The 24,181-nt window shown below is 43.9% G+C and overlaps 1 protein-coding gene across 1 annotated transcript in view; it reads right to left on the reverse strand.

Annotated features, from left to right (window-relative positions):
* Window positions 1-2,121: 2,121 nt before the first annotated feature.
* Window positions 2,122-24,181, reverse strand: part of alien (COP9 signalosome complex subunit 2 alien) — an 86,769-nt gene continuing 64,709 nt past the window's right edge. Inside the window, exons 9-10 of the mRNA XM_080267302.1 lie at window positions 20,765-20,906; window positions 2,122-3,529 (exon numbers count right to left, since the gene is read on the reverse strand). Of these exons, the coding sequence (XP_080123428.1) occupies window positions 3,385-3,529; window positions 20,765-20,906 (287 nt within the window). The 3' untranslated portion in view covers window positions 2,122-3,384. The remainder of the gene's footprint in view (window positions 3,530-20,764; window positions 20,907-24,181) is intronic.

Below are 24,181 nucleotides of genomic sequence, written 5' to 3' on the forward strand. Positions count from 1 at the left end.
GCTCTGACCTTGAACTCCTATATCTCAAAGCAATACTGTAATATGGTACTGGTTGTCATCTATACTGTATCAATGAAGCTCAGTGGTTGCATGCAGCAAAATGTTAGGTCACAGCATATATGTACACTCTCATAAAAAATTATCCGAAGTGCCACGTATTCAGAAATACAGTGCTCGTCAGAAGTATTGAGGGCCCTATGTCCCTCCTACGAAACAAACCTTTCCATCCATCATCCAATCCTACACTGCCCCATGAGGAGCATAGGAGCCCGGGGCTAGGCAGTTGGTCCTGACATTTAAGATGAGAGTGACCAGCCTCACTCATCCCTGAGTGGTATTACATGAGCAATCAACCCCAACCACCCCTTGGATATACAGTATAAGCCTTCACCGGCTCAATCCAACTGGAGCACAATAATTACCCACTAAAACCACCAGGCGCCAAAATCTGATTATTTGGTTACCACCCAGCGTAGTAAATGCTTTCCTGGTGTACAGGAAACCATTTGGCTTGTCACTCAGTGTCGAGTCATCCACAGGCTGAAGGAAGAGGAAAGAATGAAGGAAAGCAAGACAGAAGAGGGAGTGTAAAGTCACCCGTAGGCAGAAGGACAAGGAAAGAATGAAGGAAAGAAAGACAGAAGAGAAAGGAAGGAATGAAGGATGGAGAGGAAAGGGCAGACACCCGAGAGCAGCACTACATCGAGTGAGTGGATGGTGAGCACCCCCACCTACGGGAGGGAGTGTAAAGTCACCCGTAGGCAGAAGGACAAGGAAAGAATGAAGGAAAGAAAGACAGAAGAGAAAGGAAGGAATGAAGGATGGAGAGGAAAGGGCAGACACCCTAGAGCAGCACTACATCGAGTGAGTGGATGGTGAGCGCCCCCACCTACCACAATCAACTTTGAAAAAACATATAAATAATGCATTTTATTTACCTTTAATGCTTGGTAGGGTATCCTGTACATTTCTTCACGGACCTGAGATGTCGTGGAAGTGAAAGGGCGAGGTTCCTGAGGTGCTGGAGTGGTATTTTTGCCCAGGAGTCACGAATGGCTGCTTCCAGCTTAGGCAGAGAGCTCACGTCCTTCCTTTGGAGATTCTTCTTTACGAGGTACCAGAGGTTTTCTATCGGGTTGAGGTCTGGGCTATTGCCCGGCCAGTCTTTCATGAATGATACCTCGCAGTCACGAAGCCAGTTGGTGACCGATTTGGCTTTATGAGCAGGTGCACCGTCCTGCTGAAACACTCGTGCACCTGTGAGCTCGAAGGACTCAGGTAAATGATCACAAAGAAGCTCCAGGTAAACGTCCTGATTCACTCTGCAGTTCTTGGGAAGCACAACAAGCTTCCAGCTTCCCCAAACCTTTCCCAGAGAAACAACTCCATACCATAAGTGAATCAGGTTGTTTAACTGTGCTCTCCACGTAACGGGGGTCAAGCGGGTCACTACCTTTGCGCCGGTACACGCGCGCTCCTCGATTACAGGTAACACTAAACGTTGCCTCATCAGACAACAACACTGACCACCATTGGTCCTCACCCCAGTTAAGGTACTTGTTAGCAAAGGCAAGCCTACGAAGTCGCTGGTAACATGTAAGAAGAGGCTTTCTCACAGGCCTGTGACTTGTGTAACCAAGTTCATGGACTCTTCAAGACACCGTGCGCACTGAAACCTCACCAAACACTTCCGGGTTGCTCTCCTTAATTTTCCTTGCACTCACACGAGGATTAGACTCCATTGCATGTTTAAAACATCAACAGACCTCGGGGAAGTTTTCCTGGGCCTACCAGACCACAGTTTCTTTGTTGGAACGTCACCACTATTTTCCACTCGAAAACGGGCACACCACCTACGCACTGTCGATCGAGCCACACCAACCAATTCACTAATTTCCTTCATGGTGTGGCCTGCCTCCTTTAGAGCAATGATCTGTGATATGATTTCACTCGAAAGTTCATGGGTAGGGGCCATAACAAAGTGGCGAAAGCCAAAACACTGCAGGACACTAGGTAAAAAATGGCGCAAGGAGAGGGAGGCGCGGCAGAGTTCCACTCTCTCACGCAGCCCGTAGGCAACTGAGGCGGGAGCCAACCAGCGCACAGTAAGGCCTTAAGCTGCCGTGACGTCATGTTAGCGGCCCAAACATCTGGCTCAATTTTTAGTATCAAAAACAGGTGATTGTTTTTTCGGCAAGTATCGCGCGCCCTGCCATTGGTGGTCGATACTTCTGACGAGCACTGTATATGGCCAAAGATAGGAAAAAGTTCCCCTGTGTTTCTTTATCTATAATGGTTACTGCATTATACACCTGTGTAAGGCTTCAGAGGGTGTCACTCCACAATCATGTGTACCACTTGTTCCAAGATATGCTACTTTCTGCTCATTTTCATATCCATCATGCCCAAGTATCAGGGTAGTTTTTGGAGAGGGTGTACCGCTGTACAATAATCTGGGACTTTCCTGAATGAAAGCACTATATGTGATGGAAGCCAGAAAAAATTCCAACCAGCCTTCACAAGTTAATTGAAATAGAGTTACCTTTAAATAACAGGCTGCTTCTATAAGCTTAATTAACGGTGTTTAATCCATTCCCAAGTGGTGTGTTATTATATTCTTGCTACAGCAAAATAATTTTATTACACTTAAGGCAATCAAATTGAAGAGGATAAACAAAATCTCCATAAACAAATCCCTTAAATAAGATAACATCTTTCTTCCATTCCTCTTTTCATTCCAAATATTATTCATCTTAAGAAGGTCTCTTATAATGAAGAAGTTAACAAGGCAAGGAACATGTAAGCATGGAAATTCAGGCATTGAGTAAGGGGGGTCAGGAAAAGCCGAGTTCTGTCACACTTTTGCAAACCAATGTGTTAAAGTTTTCAACAATACTGAACATCGACTCCTTTTATACTAGCACTGCTGAACTTCTTAATTTTATGCCGGTCTTGAGATGTAGATGATCTCTTTTTAAACATCATATCTTTCAGATTATCTTACATACACAAATTCAGCAGTAGAGTCATTGAAAATCTGCAAAGGCTTTTTTTTTTTTTTTTTTTTGATTTTTTTTAAACCACTGTATAATCTAAGAACACTACTCAGGTATTCAATTTAACAGAGTAGTTAATGTTTAATACAGCATGTATACAGCTTTCAGAATAATAAAATCTTCATCACCTTTTTAAAGTCCTACGTCAGATAAAACAAATGATTCATTTTAACTGCAAGCAATGTATTTTCATATACTTATAGAGTACAATTATCTTTTCTTTTGAGCTGTCAAGATGGGGGGTCTCTTAGAGACTTCAAGTAAAAAGTTTCGGTGCCTGCTCCCAAACTGCAAGCAATGATGTTTTTACATCAAATGGTGTCAGATATCAGTTCATCTTTGCAACAATCACTGACTGCAGATACTGTAGCTGATTGGTCCACCGATCCAATGCAGTGTAGCGAGCAGCTCCTTCTGCACCCCTCGTCAGCTCCAGTACTTGATTCACCTGGTCTATCCGCCCATCAATTGTGCTGGAAAAAATTAATGAAATACATGTTACAATGCATCTGTCCTACAATTATGGATTGTATTCTCTCTCCATTAACCTTCAGTGAGATAAACTATTAACATATTAACTATCTGGTTGTAGAAATTCTTCATTTGCTAAGTCTACCTCAGACTGATGCGAAGACAGTTAAAGACACAATCAGAGGGAAGAAGTTTCATACGGTGGCTGGTATGTTAGGAACTGTGGTTGAGATACTCAAAGCTGCTAGTAATTTAGGTGTGGATGTAGTAACTGACCCAACACCAGTTGTCTCTCATCTCTGTTGAATGCCCACGGTGTTACCTATCATTTCTGTGCAGATGATACATAGTTTTACAAAGAAATGGCGAATGATAGTGGATGTTGGGAACTGTGGTTGAGACACTCAAAGCTGCTAGTAATTTAGGTGTGAATGTGGTAACTGACCCTACACCAGTTGTCTCTCATCTCTGTTGAAAGCCCACGGTGGTACCTATTATTTCTGTGCAGATGATACATAGTTTTACAAAGAAATGGTGAATGATAAGGGTACTGAAGGGATAATGAAGTCTCTGATGTCTAATACACAGATCTGCATTATTAAAACTAAAAGTAAATACAGTAAAACTGAATTATCCTAATCAAAGGAAACAGAGGAGGTGATGGCACATTTGAAGCAGGTCTGTTAATCTCAGGGAAATTTAGTTCAGTCGTTGGTGAAGACTTCGTTTCGTTTCGTTTATAAAGATTCCAACGTGCGTGGACGCACTGGCCTTGATCACCTAATGGTAGTTCTCCATGCTGCTCGATATCTGGCAGCCTCCCTATTCAATCCCTTATCCCTGAGGTCACACTCCATGACCTCCTCCCAGGTCATTTTGATCTGCCTCTCATAAGCCTACCCTCATTGTTTACACTTCTTACCCGCTACACCCAGTTGTCATCTTCCATCCTCTCCACATGCCCAAACCATCTAAATCTAACCCTCCTCAACACAACACTAATATATTCAAGTCCTATCCTTCCTCTCAACTCTTCATTTGCAATCCTAACCCCCCCAGACCTCTCATTCAAGGATGCACTACACATCCATCTAATCATTATCATTTCTGTACATTTGGTCTTAAGAATATCCTCTTCCTTTACTGCCCATGTTTCACTATGGTACAGCATTACACTCCTAACACATGCTGCATAGAAATGAAGGGCGAGCCCTCTCAATGTCACCAGAGGTAACAGCTCCCAAATTTCTTCCACCCACTCCTTACCTTAGCCACAGGTATACCATAAGCCCCACAATAGCAAAACTCCAAACATTCAGGAGACTCTCCAGCAAGATCAATAATTTTCTGCCTCATAATCTCTGTGCTCTCCCTTACACACCACACACACAAAATCAACATTATTTCACAGCCTACAGCTAATATCATTATACATATCACTTGTGCACCCCCTTATCACAAACATTGGACAAAATGAAGTTACTTCCCATACCCTTGTGGCAAAACGCACAAGGCCACATTCCCTCTACCGCTATCAGCCTCAGATATCATCATTTTTATTTTTTCCGCATTTACTCTCGAACCCTTGTACCCGATTCCAACTCTCCACTTCCTAAATCTTTCCTCCACCTCCCTATCATTCTCTGTAATCAACACCAAGTCATCAGCATATAACATCCACCATGGGGGTCCAATTTTGAAGTCAAGTGAGAGAAAATCAAGAACCTATCTATCTATCTATTGCCAGACGCCACAATCTTGTAAGGGGTGGGCATTTGACTCTTAGTTATTTGTTTTACAGGGAGGGACACTAACCCTCCACCAACCCACTTGCTGACACGTAGGGAGCAAGTATGGTTTGGTTATATGGTTACCATCCAGCATTATAAATGGTTTCTTGGGTTACAGGAAACCATTTGGCTTGTCACTCAATGTAATGCCACCTGTAAAGGAAAGAAAAGCAATAAGAAGTGACAGGAAAGATGGGAGAAACAGGAAGAGAGGAGGGCAGGCACAGAAAAAGAATGATAAATGCTAAGGAAGAAGTAGGCAGCACTACATCAAATGAGTGGATGATGGTCACCACCACCTACCATGATAAATAATAAGGGGCTTAAGACTGACCATTGATGCATACCTACATTCACAGAAAACTTGGCATGCACACTCCGTTCACTCTTACCTGAGTGCGAGCACCCTCCTACACTGCCACAACCATTTTAATCACCCATTCCTCAGTCCAAAACTTACTTATTGCCCACTTCACCACCTCGATATCTGGAGGGAGGGAGGGAGAGGGAGGGGTAGACCGAGGATGAGGTGGAGGGATGGAGTTGAGAGGTATATGAGGGAGGGGAGGGGTGAGTTGGGGGGAGGGGAGTCAAATGGTGGGTGACAGAGTGACTTGGAGGCGTTTTGTCTGCGGCCACTCTTTGCGGGATTAGGGCGTCGGGCTATAGATAGATAGATAGACCACCTCCCTACCACACACACCACAAAGCCAGCCAGGAGACAGGGCGCGTGTGCTGGGCAGTCCCCAGGCCCTGTCTTCACCCCTTACTGTTTTTTTTAATCAGCCCATACCACACTGACTGGGCTACTGTATGGCCCAGCCTGCACTGTAGGTGCAGGGAATCTTTGAATGAATGAATGAACGAACGAACCTCCCTACGAACTCATTCAGAGGCATTCTTCAAATCAACAAAAACAAAGTACAGCTCCCTCTTCTTTCCTATGTATTTTTCCTGAAGCTGTCAGACAATTAGGGCCACAGTCTTAAACTGTGGGCAGGTATTCATCTTGCCCTATCTGTATCTTTTGGTAATCTTAATGCATGAAAGAGAAAGCGTTTCCCAGGGAATGAGAGAGGATTACCGCAGTGTAGCACTGGAATCCATGGGGAGTATCGTAGCACCCTTTCGCGTACCCCATCATCATATTATAGTCTACTTGTGCAAAGAAAACTATGTAGAATTTGAAGGACCAATAGGAACTTTAATTTAATGATGAAAACATTGTTTAAAGAAAAAATAGGCGATTAATATTTTTATCGTTTTAAAAGACTTTACCGCTTCTCAGGTGATGGTTAATTTACAATGAGACAAACACAATGATGAGATACTGTATCCACTTCCATTTTACTTTTCAATAATTCTGCCAAGCTTTTTATCAGATATGATGCCTGATACTTTTATAATTAGTCTGATTTGTTAATGAAATGATTCCTACAGTAAAGAATGGCCAAGTACTACCTAAACAGAGAAATTATGCACAGCCAATTAATATGAACTGTGATTAATGTTTGCGTTCGCTAAACTTTTACAATTCCACACTATTTTGTTTTGGCTTGGCAATATACTTTTCTGGTGTATTTTAACCCTCTCAGGCACAATCACGTGATTCATGTGTCATGTGGATTTTCTAAATTTGTTCAGCCACTCGAATCGCGTTCCTAAGCACAAAAAAATTAGCCAAAAATTAAGTTTCTGGCGAAATCGCGTCAAATTTTGACGCATTGTAGCAAGTACAGCGCTTTCCAATAGTAAGGCATTGGCAACACTGAGCTGCCTCACTGGGCCTAGCACGCAGCGATATACCTCAGTCTCTTCCAAGCAGCCAGGCGGTGGGTTGCGTTGTGTCTTCAGTCCCTTTAAACTCCTACTAATTCTCCCCCTCCTTCCTGAGCCGAAGCCCCTATGGACTCAGTGTGATATTGCAATATTTATGAGCATATATGTATGTGATATTGTTGATGGAACATAGATATATGTCACGAAAAGGAATTGTGTCCGTTATGTAACGTTAGGCTTATGAGCTGATATGCGTGTTCACTGTTGCGGGGTTTCGCCTCTCGCCCTCCCCAAGGCCCATGGCGTGATTACAAATAGGTATATAATGAAGCCAATGCCTAAAGTGTATTTTGTGTGAAAGATATTGTGGCTGGCTTGGTGAAATTATGGAACCATAGTGTGGAATGGGGCAGGCATCACGTACAGTTTTTATAGTCGGGAAGGAAGAATTAGTGGTGTTTAGTGATGGAATTATTGTGATTCAGATAGTGAAAATGCGTATGGAATTGTGTGAAATATACGTCAAACATGCTGCGGGTGTTCGTGAAGGAGTGTGGTATGTGCCAATACAATAGAGTCGCAGTGAGTGTTCACAGAGAAATATTTCATGCATTCACTGACTTAGCTGAAACAAAGTGCAAGTGTCAGAGACAAGAAATACGCCACAGCCACATATACATACATATGTTGTGCAGCGAATGTTTGTGGAGAAATCTATTGTGTGGATCGCATGTTTTAGGCAAATGTATCGCAAGAAGAGAAGAAAATACGCCACAGCCACATACACACATGCACACACGCTCACCCACATGCACACACTCACCCACACATGCACACGCTCACCCACACACGCACACGCTCCCACACTACATAACTCCTCATCTTCAAGCTACTGCCAGCATCTCAACACCTATGGAGGAAGTGAGTTATCCATATTTTGTTGATCTGTATATTGACCTATTTCTATAGTTCAATATTTTTTACATAAATCAATAATGTTTTTTACATACACACACATGAGATGGAAGAAAGTTCAGCTTCTTTGTCAGAACCTAGTAAAAAAGACTAGTGGTCAAGTCGAGTTTCTGACAGCACTATCAAAAACCTTATGATATTTTATGTGTATACTTTGAGTAAAAAAAGAAAATAATAAAACGTAACGAGCGAAAATATGTAGCAGTGGGTGAAGTAGGGAAAGAGTGTTTTTTATCTCGCGTGCGGGTGGGGAAGAGTATTCTACGTTTGTCGTCCAATTACTCCAAAACTATTGGACGTATCGATTTCCTGTATGAACCATGATAAAGAGCAGTAAATTCTACGTATGTTCATTTGCAGAATATAAGCCTCTGGGAGCATTTTCTGTTGGAAAAGTTGGGGGAACAGACTTTCGGTAAAGTCGAAAGCGCTTGGAGGAGTAATCTCACTTTGTCGGCCAATTACTCGAAAACTATTGGACGTATCGATTTCCTATAAGAACCATGATAAAGAGCAGTAAATTCTACGTATGTACATGACATAACAATGTAATATCTATGATAAGAATTCGTTACGTAGGTGGGAATATTGCATATACTGTGCGCACATCATGAAATGACGTACAGACGTGAGTTCCCAGTTGTTTTTGCCGATTTAATCGAGAACTATGAGGCATATGGAAACCAAGAGGTGCTCATTAGAAAGCTAGTGAAATTCTGCATAATATTATGCAATAAAAACATAACATCTGTGAGAAAATTTCCATATTAGAGCTCCTTGATTTTTTTTCAAAAATAGCTTTCAGTTTTTGGCTATTCTCTCGAAAACTACAAATCATATTAACACCGGATTTGTCTCTTTAGAAAGCTGATGAAATTCTCTATCAAAACTTCTAATAACATTTTCCTGTATGATGGAAAACACTTGAATGGTGATGTTGGGAAGTGAACGTGACGTAGCGAAATTTTATTCATGGCCGCCTAAAATTGTTTTACTCATGTTTTCCTGTTTTTTTGTAATGCTTATCAGCTAGAACAAACATCGACGAATAAGATGACATAGGTTTCATGACAGTATACTGATGTTTGGGTGGCGAAAATAAAGAGAGAATACGTGTTATTTGTGGCGCGCGGGCAGCCGGGCCAGGCGGCTTCGCAAAAATAGTCGTGCGCCGGAAAACTTACTGAAACTTATCGTGCGCGAGAGGGTTAATGTGATCTGAACAAGTTTGACCTTTATTTTCTGTGCTTGTGACTGGTTAGCAGATTACTGCCCCCCCCCCCCTCCAAGTGTCTTGGGGGGGACTGGTAGGATTTCGGGGTACCGAGTGGGAAAAATGGCAAAAACAAACATTCGGGGCAGAAGTATAGTCAAAATTAGTATGATCAGCCAAGATGTATTCATTGGGTTATTACTGACCACATGAACCCCTTCGAAACTATATATCTATCTATTGGCAGACGCCTCAATCCCATACAGAGTGGCCACAAACAAATTGCCTCCACATCACCCTGTCCCCCGCCATTTCACTGCCCTGCTCCCAACTCACACCCCCCTCTCTCATATATAGTACCTCTTCACCCCATCCCTCCATCTCATCCTCAGCCACCCCCTCCCTCTCCCCCCCTCCACCTCACTCACATACGCTCTCCTCGTCAGTCTCATCCTCCATCCTCTCCACATGGCCAAACCACCTCAGTGTGTTCCTCCTAACGCTTCCTATCACAGCCACATCCACACCACAATGCTCCTTTGTATCCTCATTTGTCAGCCTGTTTCTCCATGTGACTCCACAGGCTCCTCTTAAATAACTCATTTCCACTGCTTTCACTCTTGACTTGTGTCCTTCCAACAATGTCCAAGCTTCACTTCCATACATTAGAGTTGGTATCACAATACTGTACTGTCATGTAGTAACTTTTTCACTTCCATGCTCACTTCCCTGTTTCTTATCACTGCTTTCAAAGAACCAGCAACCTTTCTTCCCTGCTGTACCCTTTCAAGCACTTCATCCTCCAAACCTCCATCCTTACTCATCACACTACCCAAGTACTTAAACGTACTCACATTTTCCAATTCCTCACCATCCAACCTCGCTGTACATTCACTGACTTCACCTCTCTCAAAGACCATCACTTTACTCTTCCCTACATTCACCTTTAGATTCCGTTTCTTACACACTCTCCCAAACTCATCCACCAAGCCTTGCAGCTCCCCTTCGTCTTCACTCAACAACACAGTATCATCTGCAAACAACAGTACAGGGAGTTTCCAAACACTATCCTCTCTTACCAGGGCCACTCCAACATCCACTACCCTACCTTGTACCTCTTTTATTACCCCATCCATGTACAGATTGAACAACCATGGAGACATGACACATCCCTGTTTCAACCCAACTTTCAAAGAGAAAAATTCACTTAGTTCACCATCCACACGCACTGCAGCCTTTGCACCATCGTACATACTCTTCACAGCATTCAACAACTTCCCATCTACTCCATATATTCTTAACACTTTCCACAATCCTTGTCTATCCACCCTGTCATATGCTTTCTCCAAATCCATGAAAGCCGCATACAACTTCTTTCCCTTCTCTAGAAACTTATAAATAAGAATATCATAATTATGAATGTTTTCTCTCTTTTTTATGTTTATAATGTTTATTTATTTACTTATTTATTTATTTTTACTATGGGTGGTATAATTCATGTGGTAAGAGAAAATAAGGATGCTATTTTTAGTCTGCTGTGTGTGTATAGGCCAAACCATCTAGACCAAGATTCGATACAACCCGAGATTTGCATCTCAAACGAGGGAACTAGCATAATAGGATGGGAAAGTTTTACATCCATAAATTCACCATAAGAACACCTCATATATCGCTGAAACGTTTGTGCAAAACAATATGTAAAATGAACAAATTCAGTACACATTATATTTATTATGTACTTATCAATAAAAATATCATAATTAGGAATGTGTTCTCTCTTTTTTATTTATAATGTTTATTCCAGTATGGAGTTGTTGTTTTTACTTTGGGTGGCTAAGGAAAGAGAGGAGAAAGATAATGGGTGCAGCACTTTCTTTCCTTGACTTTCTTGCTTTCTTATTCTTACACTAACACTTGAAGGTGCTTAACCCCTAAAACGCAGCTGTGTACGGGCGATCCCCCCGCTGTGGCGGGGTTGTAGCGGGGTCTGAGTACCTGTGGAAAAATATTTGCCAAAAATCATAGATTAACCCTAGAGCATTAAAATTTTTATGGCATATAGTACTTACATTCAGCTTTCTCCTGAGCCACATGTTGAGCCTTCGTTGACTACCAAAGGACTTGTGAAGACTTGCAAAGTTGGGTAACAAAGTCTTCACTCTCACACCTCCAGAAACCCGGTTTTCTTTCTACCACAGCCTCAATCTGTCACAGTACACTTTATACAACAACGTACAGGTTGTTTGGAATCCATATTTGTAAATATGCACTGAAAATAAGGCTAAAATGAACGGAGCGCACAGCCGACATGCAGCGCGGTGGCGATCTTCCCGTCAATATTGTCACATTTGCCTTTTCTCGGCAAAAAACACGTATACTACATTTTTTTTCATCATAGGACTTCGCAAACGTTTGCCTGTCACTATTACGGCCATAAAAATCACTGTCACTGCCAGTATTGTGGATTGGGACTGAGGAAGACCACCGCGGAGCGAGTTTATTCAGCCTTACGGCAGGCACTTTATTCTCGCTCCTGTCGGCCACTCGCACTTCATTTCTATCGCTCACTTTCACTGTATCTGTTCTTTTTTTTGCCTTATTCATCAGTGTCACTGTCCAGTGTTATAAAAATAATATTTTCTACACAACAAACTGTCACTGTCAGAACATAGAATAGGAAAATATGCTTTCATCTTCTTACACTGGAGTGACTGTCACTCGCAATACTTATATTATTACTATGTACAATTATTTACACCAAAAAACACTGTCACTGTCAGTGCTTTTACAAGTACATACACTAATTTACACTCATCAGGCTGTCACTGTCAGCACGTAAAAGAAAACTAAACAATATTATCACTGTCACTCTCAGTATTATTTCAAAGAATCTTACCCTTATTTTCAAAATCTACTTAGGCTGCGGTAGTCAAAGAAACACGGGTAAGCACAGAGGGGAACTTTGCACTCTTTGCACTGCAAGGAGGTGCGCCTAAAGGTTCTTTCCTGCCTGGTAGTGTGGCTGCACACATGACACCTCCTCAGTGCTTTCCCCCTCTTTGCAGTGGCTCCAGGCGGTGTCGCTGAAGGTAGGCCATACACTGTAGGCGGTCTGGAGGTGTGTGAGGGTGGCGTTTGGGACCTGTAGAAAGAACCTGGCCGTAACGCTGAAGCAGCTGGTAGACACAAGTCTTGGAAAATCGTCTGAGAGAGTAGTTGGCTGGCTTCCTGTTCTTGATTTTATACAGGATGAAGGCATTCAACATGCACATATCAATCAAGTGCAAGAACACCTTCCTGTACCAACGACGATTTTTCCTCAGGCAGTCAATCTCTCCAATCATCATATCAGACTTGTCCACCAGCCGCATATTGACGTTATAGTCAATGACAGCATCAGGCTTCATCACAGGCTCGCCAGTCCTTCTGTCGACCTTCCCTGTTGCCAGCATTTCACCCTTGTGTACTGTGGTGAGCATGTTCACGACTCTCTTATCATGCCACCTGATCGCAAGCATCTTGTCAGATTTCTTCAGGTGCACGTCTCCCCGCTTTGACTTTTCAGCCTCGGCGAAGGCAGGGTAATGTGCCCTTTTGCTTCTGACAGTGCCACAGGAGCCGACGCCGTGTTCAGAAAGGTACTTGGCGAGTTTAGGAGCGGTATAGTAATTGTCCGTATACAGGACATGATTCTCGCCAAAGTACTTTTCCAAAAGCACTTTCACCACAGAACCAGAGAATCCAAGGGGGTCAGTCTTATCCAAATCGACATTGCTGGCGGTGTAAATGACGAAGTCAAGGATGAACCCCGTCTTGCAGTCGCACAGCACGAAAAACTTGATTCCAAAGCGGTGGCGTTTGCTTGGAATGTACTGGACGAACCGAAGACGGCCCCTGAACAATACCAAGGACTCGTCAATCACGACTTTCTTGAACGGGCGCAAGAACCTCGTAAACTTATCCATGATCATGTTCAGGATTCCCCTCACTTTCCATAATGGGTCAGTTTGGGAAGGCTCATCATTGTTCGCGAAGTGAAGATAAGTCATCAGCTGCCTAAAACGATCGCGGCTCATGTATTTATTGAACATGGGTGTTGGGCACAGCTCGTCGGAAGTCCAGTATTCTTCTAACTTGTGTTTCCAGTTGTGCGGTATTAGCAACATCAATCCAATAAATACAAAAAGCTCGCGGATCGTAAGAGGCACCGTGCCATGCTGCCATCCGCGACGTGGATGGCGTGGCCGCCTCACCTTCTCCTTCGCAAACTGGAGCACATTGCCCCTCGTACCTGTTTGTCTCGGTACAGATGTGCTCCATAACCTCGTCGTCAAGGAAGGCCAACAGGTAGTCAAGGCATTCACCATCCTCGTCCACAGGGAAGTCAGCCTGAAGTCCACACTCACTGTCGTCAAAGGGCAGATCCTCAGGCACAAAATCTGATCCCTCTGACCACACGAAGGCATCCAGCGTTCCCTGCCTAGGCTGGGAGGTGCTTGGGGCGGCGGGGGGTGAGGCAGGTCGTGTGGGAGTGGGTGAGGCAGGCGGGGCAACAGTAGGTGAGGCAGAGGCTATCCCAGGTCGTGTTGGTGTTGTGGTGGTGGTGGTGGTGGGGGGGGGGGGACATTATCACTGGGCTCAAGGTTACTCGCGGTGGCGTGACTGCTGAGTTGCCTAGTGTGAGTTCCCTCCCTACGAGTTAGCCTTATACTAGGGGACTTAGCTCTACCAACACGAACACTAGGCCTACGAAAACCTCTCAAACGTAATGATGCTCGTTTACTTCCCTTTCTCGGTGGTGAAGGAGACTCCGACGACTCAGGAGACAGGGCAGCAGAGGAGGAGGACGAGAGAACAGGGCTGGGAGTACGTGGCGGGCTTGCGGTGGTGTGACGTGGCGTAGAGGACAATGGCAGTGAGCTGGGGTCACCGCTCCTTTTCCGTTTTTCCCCCTTCCCATACTCGAGGCCCCTTCTCACCGGAGCCTTCCCTGCTGAGGTGCTGGGCACTGACACACTCTCCTCCGGCACAGAAACAATCACTTCTGGCCCGGACTCTGCACTGGATTGTGTGTCAGACTCAGCCAGGCTCGACCACACACCGACGTCACTGCCATAGTCCATTGAGGCTTTCAAAAGTTCTGAGGCTATTGCAGAGTCACTTAGCCCCTTAGTAGTTCCTGGTAAGGTTTTGAAGGGGGTTGAGGTCACAAAACCCTTTTTCGGAGGGCTAGAAGGCACAGACTCGGAAGAGCTCGAGTTAGACATGGTGTCACCGTGGCAGATTTGCATGGACTGACGCTATTCTGGGGCAAACTGCGCGAAAAAATGACTGTGTGACAACTGGGGAAACAAGCGTTTCCCAGTAGCAAAAAGTGCTTGCGAGATGACGGCGCAGATTGACACGTATCAGCCGTCCGCGCGTTGCCATATCGCATGACAAGGGAGGGCCACGCATCGGTGTGTTGGTGGGTAAAAAAAATGAGACTTGGCAACAACCGAGGTCAGTAGTACAAAGGTCAAGTGTGCTAAACGTAGCTCACGGGTGGCGGGACTGATAGACAATACCAGCTGGAGCATGCTTGCCCGCGGTTATTCAAAATTAACTCAAATCGCAAACGTGACGACCCGCCGTTCTGCCCTTTGGGCCGACCGTCGCAAATGCGACGATCCGCGTTTTAGGGGTTAAGCAAAAGACTGAAATCCACTCATAAATGATTCAAGAGATGTTCTAACTGTTTGATTGGTTTAGAGGCTAGAGTAGGTCTGTGTCAACATTTCCCACACCTCCGTTCCCTTCCCAAAAATTTTCACAGTTTTCTACAAGTAACGCTGGATTGGCACTGGTGGCCACCGAAGGGTTAAATACCACATTCTTCCTTTCAACAATATAAAGGTTATACAGTAAATGTCTCTGAGACTCAGATTTTGCCCTGTATACTTCCTTTCTGCCCCTACACCTGGCAGCAGTATTCCTCTCTTACCACCCATTTTTCATTCCCAGAAAAGTCTTTTCTCCTTAACTGCAACTTTACACCCTATCAAAGTAGAGGAAGAGTGGCCACTTGCACTTTTCCACAAGGGTGTGGTAAGTAACTCCATCCTGTGCAGTACTTGTGACAGGCAAGTGCACTAAGAGATGTAGTGGTATTATAAGTAGACTCCAAGATAATGGTAAGTTTGTGTGTGCGGTGTGTCAGGAAAAGCTTGTAGAGAAGGTCAGGTATGCAAGGGTTGAACTTGCTGGTGAGTGTCTTGTGCGTGGATTATTTTTTTTGAGGGTGGGAGGCATGTTATGTGCTGGAGGTGGGGCTGGAGTTAGCTCTGTGGCTAGGTAAAGAGTGGATGGTGGAAGTTCAGGGAGCTGTTGCCTCTCCTGACACTGAGCAGGCTCTCCCTCAGTCCTCAGGGATCTTAGTATGCAGCATGTGTTAGGATTGTAATGCTGTATGGTAGTAAGACTTGGGAAGTAAAGGAGGAGGATATTTAGGCTCAAATGTACTGAAACTGCAATGATTAGATGGATGCAGTGTGTCCTTGAATGTGAGGCATGGGGGGGTCTAGGTTTACGATTGAAGAGTTGAAAGGACGGAGGGGACTTGTGTGTATTGGTGTTGTGTTGAGGAGGAGTAGACTGAGATGGTTTCGGCATACGGAGAGGATGGACAATGACAACTGGGTGTGGAAAGTGAAGTGCTAACGTTGGGGGTAGGGGCTGCGAAAGGCAGACTGAAAAAGACCTGGGATGAAGTCATCAAAAGGGATCTCAGGGATAAAATACTGAATATGGAGGCTGCCAAAGACTGAACAGTGTGGACAGCTGCCACTAGGTGACCCAGGCTGATGCATACAAGCATGTTGGAGCCTTTATAAATGATACAATAATGATACCTTTCTAGCCCTACACTTGGCAGCCAAGTATTCCTCTCCATTACCACACCTTTTCCATTCCTGGATGAGTCTTCTTTTCTCGTCAACTGTGGCTTCTACCCCACATCCCACTACCATATTACCTTATGTCTTGGAGGACCCCTTGTCCATACACACAATGAATCAGTAACTCTCAAGAGATTGTTCTTGATAGTTCTGAAGTTCATTAACATTCCTGTCAACTGCACCCTGTTCAGCCACCTCTCTACCCATCTTGCGATAGAAGACATCTCTTACCGCTTGGTTTTTCAACATCTGTATTTTCCTCCTGGGAGCACAGGTCCTCTTCTTCACTCGCTTCTTCAGCACCACGTCACATCAGTAATTTGTGTTGCTGCAAACAGTCTTCATTTCCCATGACTTTTAACATCCCTCACCAACCTCTTATTAGTCCTCCTGGCCAGGATATAATCAATCTGGCTACTATTACTCCCAGACTCATATGTAATCTGTCTTTCTCTTTTCCTAAATTGCACTTTCCACACAGTTATGTTAACTGCCTCCCCAAAATCAAGTATCCTTTCCCCTTCCACATTCCTTATACCATAAATGCATCCCCCATGCAATCCTTTGTTTCCTGAAGTTGCTTCACCCACAACCAATTAAATCCCCACCCAAAACTACAGTCTCACTATCCCCCACACCACCAACCACATATATCAAGTCATCCCAGAATCTCTCTCTCTCTCTTTTTTTTTCTCTATGTTTTTTTGTGAAGCATATGCTGATATAATTGAAATCATGAGTTTACCAAATAATATTTTCAGTGCTATGATCGTTTTGTTTACTCTCAATACATTATACAATCATAAAGGAAGAAAAAGTACCTGCAGACTGGTATATGAATGTGAATGTGAATGTATACAAAGATACAAGTGATACACTGAGGAGGTACCTATAGAAGGTTGAAAATGTTGGTCAAAAAGGGTTGCTGATAGCATAATAAATGATAGTAAGAACAAATAAAATGCACTGTGTTTTCATGCCAGGGTGAGACACCTTTGATGCAATACCAGTATTTATTAAGAAATACCATGGAAAAACCAGAAAGCTGTATTACATTTTTGTGGATACAAAGTTCCAAGGCAGTAGGGGGGGTGGGAAGAAGAGCTATGAGGAAGCTGTGGTGATGGATCAGCAGATGAATCTGCAAGAATTGGCAGCGACACGTCAATATACTGTAAATGGACACTTAAGCAAGGAATCTTCAATCAATGTTGGTGTACATCAGGCTTCAATTTTGAGTCCCCTGTTGTTCATTATGCCACTTGATTCTGTTGTGAGAGTTAAAAGAGGGCAACACTGGGAGCTGTTACATGCTGATTATTTAGTGTTGCTGCTGAAAGCATGGAAGAGGCTGGAGAGATATCTGGAAGATGTATGGATGGGATGAATGCAGAGACGATGTTAATACAACTGAACTAAGTCAATACTAGTAAACTAGGTCATGGTGAGTAATTATGAAGGAGGTAATGTCATGGAACAAGATGTATGGCCATGTTGTGTGTAAAAAGAGGTTACAAGTTTGAGAGGAGCGAGAGAGTGCTGCTGATTGGAGACATGAATGGCAAAGTTGGGAATGTACGAGTGGATGGAGTGGTTGGTCAGTGGGGTGTGCCAACTGACGTAGATGGGAATGGAAGTGCTTTGGTAGACACCTGTGCTTGTAAGGGGTTGGCAATAGCCAACACCTACTTTCGTCATAAGATGATCCACCGGTATACATGGAGCGTAACGAGGAGGATGGATGGTGAACTTGTTGAACGTAAGGCAATGATAGACTACGTGTGTGTGGATGAGCGAATGAGAAGACAAGTGTTGGATGCAAGAGTGTGGAGAGGGTGGGGGAATGGAGTCTCGGACCATCACTAAGTGATGGCCAAGGTATAGCTGCAAAGAAAGTCGTTGAGGAGACGAAGGGGAAGACAGGAGGAAGCAGCTCCTGTGAGAAGAGTGGAGAAATTGCAAGATAGTGAGAAAATGACAGAGTAAAAGAGCATAGTGGAAGAAAGATTGGGAAGGTATGAGCTAGAGCAGATGAAAGGGGTGGAAGACATATGTAAGATATTCACGGAAGAGATAGGCGCAGCGTGTGAGGCGGTTTGTGGAGTGAGGAGGAGATGCAAGGGTGTGCAAGGGACAGCATGGTGGAATGATGAGTGAAACGAGCTGTGGAACAAAAGAAGAAGGCATATATTGAATGGTTAGCGAGTAGAGGTAGGGGAGAAGATGAGAGAGAGAAGAGAGAGGTATATCTGAGCAGGAGAAGGGAGGTTAAGAGACTGGTGAAGGAGAGTAAGAAGAAAGTGGATGAAGAGTTTGGGAGGAATCTGAGCGTGAAATGGAGGGAAAGTAAGAAACTGTTTTGGAAGGAGGTAAAGAAAATAAGGCAGTGTGAAAGGGGAAATAGTAGGGGAGTGAAAGATAGGAATAATAGATTGTTGGTGGAGAAGAGAGAGAAATTGAGGAGATGGAAGGAGCACTTTGAGGATTTGTTGAATGTAGAAAGTGAGAGCAGTGCGAGTATAAGTGGTTGGGGAATGGCTGGGAGAAGAAGAGATGAGAGGAGGGAGGAAGAGATCAGTAGGGCTTAAGTAGTGGAAGCGATGAAGAAGATTAAGTTGGGAAAGGCCCCAGGAATTGATGGAGTGTTTGGTGAAATGCTTAGGTATGGGGGTGAGATTGTTGTGGAGTGGATATGGAAGTTGTGTAGATTGGCTTGGGAAGAGGGAAGGGTTCCAGATGACTGGAAATCAGGTATAATTGCCCCTTTATACAAAGGAAAAGGGGAGAGAGAAGTATGTGGTAACCATAGGGGTATTTGCCCTCTTAGTGTGACTGGTAAAATATATGGTAGAATACTCACTGACAGGGTTAGGCATATGACAGAGGAGCTAGTTGGGGAAGAACAAGGGGGATTTAGGAAGGGAAAAGGGTGTGTAGATCAGATATTTGTTCTAAGATGTTTAGTGGAGAAGTATCTAGAGAAGGGAAGGAAAGTGTATGCTGCCTTCATGGACTTGGAGAAAGCTTATGACAGAATAGATAGGCAAGGTATGTGGAAGGTATTAAGAATATATGGAGTGGAGAGGAAATTGTTGAGTGCTGTAAAGAATATGTACGAGGGAGCTAGGGCTACGGTGCGAGTGGATGGTGAGCTGAGTGAGTTCTTTGATCTCAATGTGGGACTGAAACAGGGTTGTGTGATGTCTCCATGGCTGTTTAATATATACATGGATGGGGTTGTAAAAGAGGTGCAGGGTAGGGCAGTGGATGTGGGGGTGGCTCTAATGAATAAGGGTGAGATTTGGAAGCTTCCGGTGTTGCTGTTTGCTGATGATACAGTATTGTTGAGTGAAGATGAATGGGAGTTGCAAGGTTTGGTGAATGAATTTGGGACAGTGTGTAGGAGGAGGAATCTGAAAGTTAATGTAAACAAAAGTAAAGTTATGGTGTTTGAGAGGAATGAAGTCACAGTGTGTGCAGTGAGGTTAAATGGTGAGGATATGGAGAATGTGAGTGCATTCAAGTAATTGGGTAGTGTGATGAGTAGGGATGGAACTTTGGGGGATGAAGTGCGTGAAAGGGTACAGCAGGGAAGGAAGGTTGTTGGTACACTGAAAGCAATGATGATAAATAGGGAGGTGAGTATGGAAGTTAAGAAGTCACTGCATGATAGTATTGTGATCCCTACCCTGACGTATGGAAGCGAGGCATGGACCTTGCAAGAGGGGAACAAGTCAAGAGTGAGAGCAGTGGAAATGAGTTACTTGAGAGGAGCATGTGGAGTGACGTGGAGGGACAGGTTGACGAATGAAGAAGTGAAGGAACGCTGTGAGGTGGATGTGGATGTGGTTGAGAAGATTAGGAGAAATACACTGAGGTGGTTTGGACATGTGAAGAGAATGGAGAATGAAAGACTGACTAAGAGGGTGTATGTAGGTGAGGTGGAGGGAGGGAGAGGTAGACCGAGGATGAGGTGGAGGGATGGAGTTGAGAGGTATATGAGGGAGTGGGGGGTGAGTTGGGGGGAGGGTAGTCAAATGGTGGGTGACAGAGCGACTTGGAGGCGTTTTGTCTGCGGTCACCCTTTGCAGGATTAGGGCGTCGGGCTATAGATTGATAGATAGAGATAGATAGGCAAGGAATTCTACCTTGTGTACAACCTGTCACAGATAGGTCCATAACAGATGCAATGGTGTTAGAGGTTGACTGCATGATGAGTGAAATTTTCATGTGATTTGCTTGGGTATCCAGGCTGATGCTGAGAGAAAAGAATATGACCAATGAGGAGATGGCCATTTGGAATACACATAATATTGTTATATGAGACAATGAGTGCAAGAGGAGGAGCAGAAGCTGGTGAAGCCAGCTTCACCACACTCAAGAGAAGGTTCATCACACACGACAGGGAGAGAACAGAGAAACAGACAGTTAACAACTGAGAGAGAGAGAGAGAGAGAGAGAGAGAATTATATTCTGAATGGATGTAAGTTAAAGTCCCTATTTTCTTTGAGTATATATGACTATATCTATCATTACAATACTTACTTATCCAGAATACACTGTACAAGCAGGGCTTCCACATCAGTAGCGTCAATGTTCAGTTCATTTGAAATAAATGGGATGTGAATGCGTGTGTAGGGCTTGATGAGTTTTATGAGAACTTGAGTACGTATGTTCCTCAGTAAATCTGGAACAAAAATTAATAAATTAAGGTCTCAGCTAAATATCTAGAGGTTTAAAAAAAAAAATCTATCATCCTTACTTTTCACCCCTCTAAGGAGCAAAATAGGATTCAAAATCAACTAACCAACAGCATGTCCACTGAAATTAGCAAAACAATCCCTCCCACAAAGTCTGGCTCCACTTCACAAGCCGAACCATTTATGCATACCATTTTGTACTATTCTTTACAGACATACTTCACATACATCTACAGCAATCCTCCATTCATTAGTCAGAACTGAGTCATGGCCCTGCCAGATAATGTTGTGCTACCTCCCAACCACTCTACAGGTGTATAATCCCTATAAAACCCCATACAAGTCTCCCTGTCAATATGTAAAAGCTGTCTCGAAATAGATTTTCTGATGGTCACCTTTATATATTCATTATAGTATATAATTATTACACAATGACTCTTGTCAACATGACTTTAATAATTAAAAATGCATTTCTTTCATACATATTCCACCACAGGCCTGTTTCATCTGCAATGAATGCTTGTTCAGTTACAGGAGCTAAGAATTTTGCTATTTATTAAAGGTGGGAGATGTGTAGATGGAAATGAGCAGAATCAAAAACAGGTGACTAGCTACCTGTACTTAAGTTACATAACACAAAGGAGACAGACCGGCACTGAAATGTGTGCATATTTATGGAAACATTTTATTATTTTCCACAGGAGGAGCTTAGGAATATTCTGTTAAGTATCAAAAGTGACTAAGATGTGTACAGACTGCGCCAAAAGTTTGAACACCCCTGATGCAATACGTCTAAACAATACTAAATAATAACTTGATATTAATAAATGGTAGGTGGGGGCACCCATCATCCACTCACTCAATTAGAGTGATGCCATATGAACTCTACACTGAGTGACAAACCAAATGGTTTCCTGTACCCAAGAAACCATTTACTACGCTGGGTGGTAACCATATAACCGGGGTTTCTGGGAGGGTTAAGTATCCCCCAGATTCCCCTATCCAAAATCACTTAATCATGGCAGTCGTTTCAGAGAGCCTCAGAGGACCCAATACCTGCCCAGGGCCCCAACCAAATGGGCAGACTCGTGTGGCCATGTGGAATGTGAGAGGTGTGAATGAGGAAAGCAAAAGGGTGGAAGTGGTGAATGTGTTCAAGAGTGCGAGATATGCTGTGATGGCACTGTGTGAAACGAAGATGAAGGGGTGCGAAGTGGAGGAGTGGGAGGGTGTGAAACGTGTAAGATCGTGAATGAATGGGAGAGGGAGATGTCAGGAAGGAGTTGCCTTGTTGATGAATGAGGTATGGTAAACTGGAATGAGAGATTACAAATGCATCAGCTCGAGGTGTATGTATGTCAAGTTCAAGTTTGAGAAGGCGAAAGTGGCAGTGATTGTAGCGTATGCACTGTGTGAGGACAGGAGTGAGAAAGACAGGTTTTGGGATGAGCTAGGTGAAGTAGTGGGAGAAATGTCCAGGAGCTATAAAGTGATCGTGATGGGGGATATGAACGGAAGAGTAGGCACTGGTCCAGAGGATGACATGGTGGGTTGTTATGGAGTACCAGTACAAGTATGTTGGAGCTCTCTCCAAGGCAGTCAGGGATATGGGTAGGGTGCTGTACAAGCTGCTCTAGGTCAATGAGGATAGAAAAGGTGTAGGCTTGTTCACCAGGTGGATCAGTGAAAGGAGAGGAGAGCCAAAGGTGGTGGTGAACATTGAAATCTCCTAGAATGGAGATTTCAGAGAAAGGAGAAATGGATAGAATGTGTTCCATCGTAGAAATAAGATAGTCGAAGAATTTTTGATAGTCAGTAGAATTAGGAGATAAGTAAACAGCACAGACATTTTTAGTCAGAGAGTGACAGGAAAGCCGAAGCCAGATGAATCGAGTTCAGGAACACGAGAGCAAGAGAAGTCGTTGCGTATATATACGCAACAGCCACCTCTGGCTTTGAAACAAGTATAGAGAAAGTAGGACGATACAGAAAAGAGTTTGCTGTCAGTTGCCTCACACAGCTGAGTCTCAGTTAGGAAAAGACGGTGAGGTGGTACTCAACAGAGGGAAAGTTGGAGGAAAGGCCACAAATGTTGCAGAAATGAGGAAGAAGTGAGTCAGACAATGGTTCCAGGCAGCTCGAGTTGTCACCGGGAGAGGGGCGTAAGGTGGGGGGATTTATGGTTCCCCACCCAGGGACTCCAAGACTGTGTGTAGAGACGCCATGATTGTTGAATTTGGAAAGGGAAGTGTAGTGTATACTGTGAGTGCTGTGAAGTGGCTGAAAAATGGGAAAGCAGCTGGGGTTGATGCAGAGATGCTTAAGTGTAGTGGAAAGAGTGGATTGAAGTGCTTGTTAGAGATATGAAAGAAGGCATGGATGAGTGAAACTGTGCCAGCAGAGTGGAAGAAGGCTGTGATTGTACCATCCATCCATCATCCAATCCTACATTGCCCTATCAGGAGCATAGGAGCCCAGGGCTAGGCAGCTGGTCCCGACATTTAAGATGAGAGTGACCAACCTCACTCATCCCTGAGTGGCATTACATGAGCAATCAACCCCAACCATCCCTTGGATATAAACCTTCACCGGCTCAATCTGACTGGAGCGCAATAATTACCCACTAAACCACCAAGCGCCAATGATTGTACCCCTGTACAAAAATAAAGGTGAGCAAAGTGAGTGCAAGAATTACCGTGGCACAAGTTTATTGAGTGTGGTTGGGAAAGTACATGGAAGAATTATTACAGAATAAGTAAGAGAGATATCAGAAGTCCTAGTGAGTGATGAACAGGGTGGCTTTAGGACTGGCAGAGGATGTGTGGATCAAATATTTGCAGTGAGACAGCAGAGAAGGATTGTGAGAAGGAACATATGGAATTTATGGCATTCATGGATCTGGAAAAAGCATACGACCAAGTGGACAGGGAAGGACTGTGGAAAGTTCTGGGCATGTATGGTGTAGATGATAAGCTGCCAGGTGCTGTCAAGAGTTTTTATGATGGTAGTGAAGCATGTGTATGGGTTAATGGGCATCTAAGTGAATGGTGCACAATCGGTGTGGGCGTGCGAATAGGTTGTGTGATGTCCCCATGTTTGTTCAATACATATATGGATGGGGTGATGAGAGAAGTAAAAACATGAGTAATGGAGAGGGATGGCGTTGGTAACGAATGGTGATAGATGGAATATCTCAAAATTGTTGTATGCTGATGATGCAATACTGCTTGCAAATACCGGACAAGAACTTAGTAGGCTAGTG

This window comes from Coenobita brevimanus, chromosome 23 (assembly GCF_032717465.1).
Source record: "Coenobita brevimanus isolate Jiangsu-jjx chromosome 23, ASM3271746v2, whole genome shotgun sequence".
Lineage (NCBI taxonomy): Eukaryota > Metazoa > Arthropoda > Malacostraca > Decapoda > Coenobitidae > Coenobita > Coenobita brevimanus.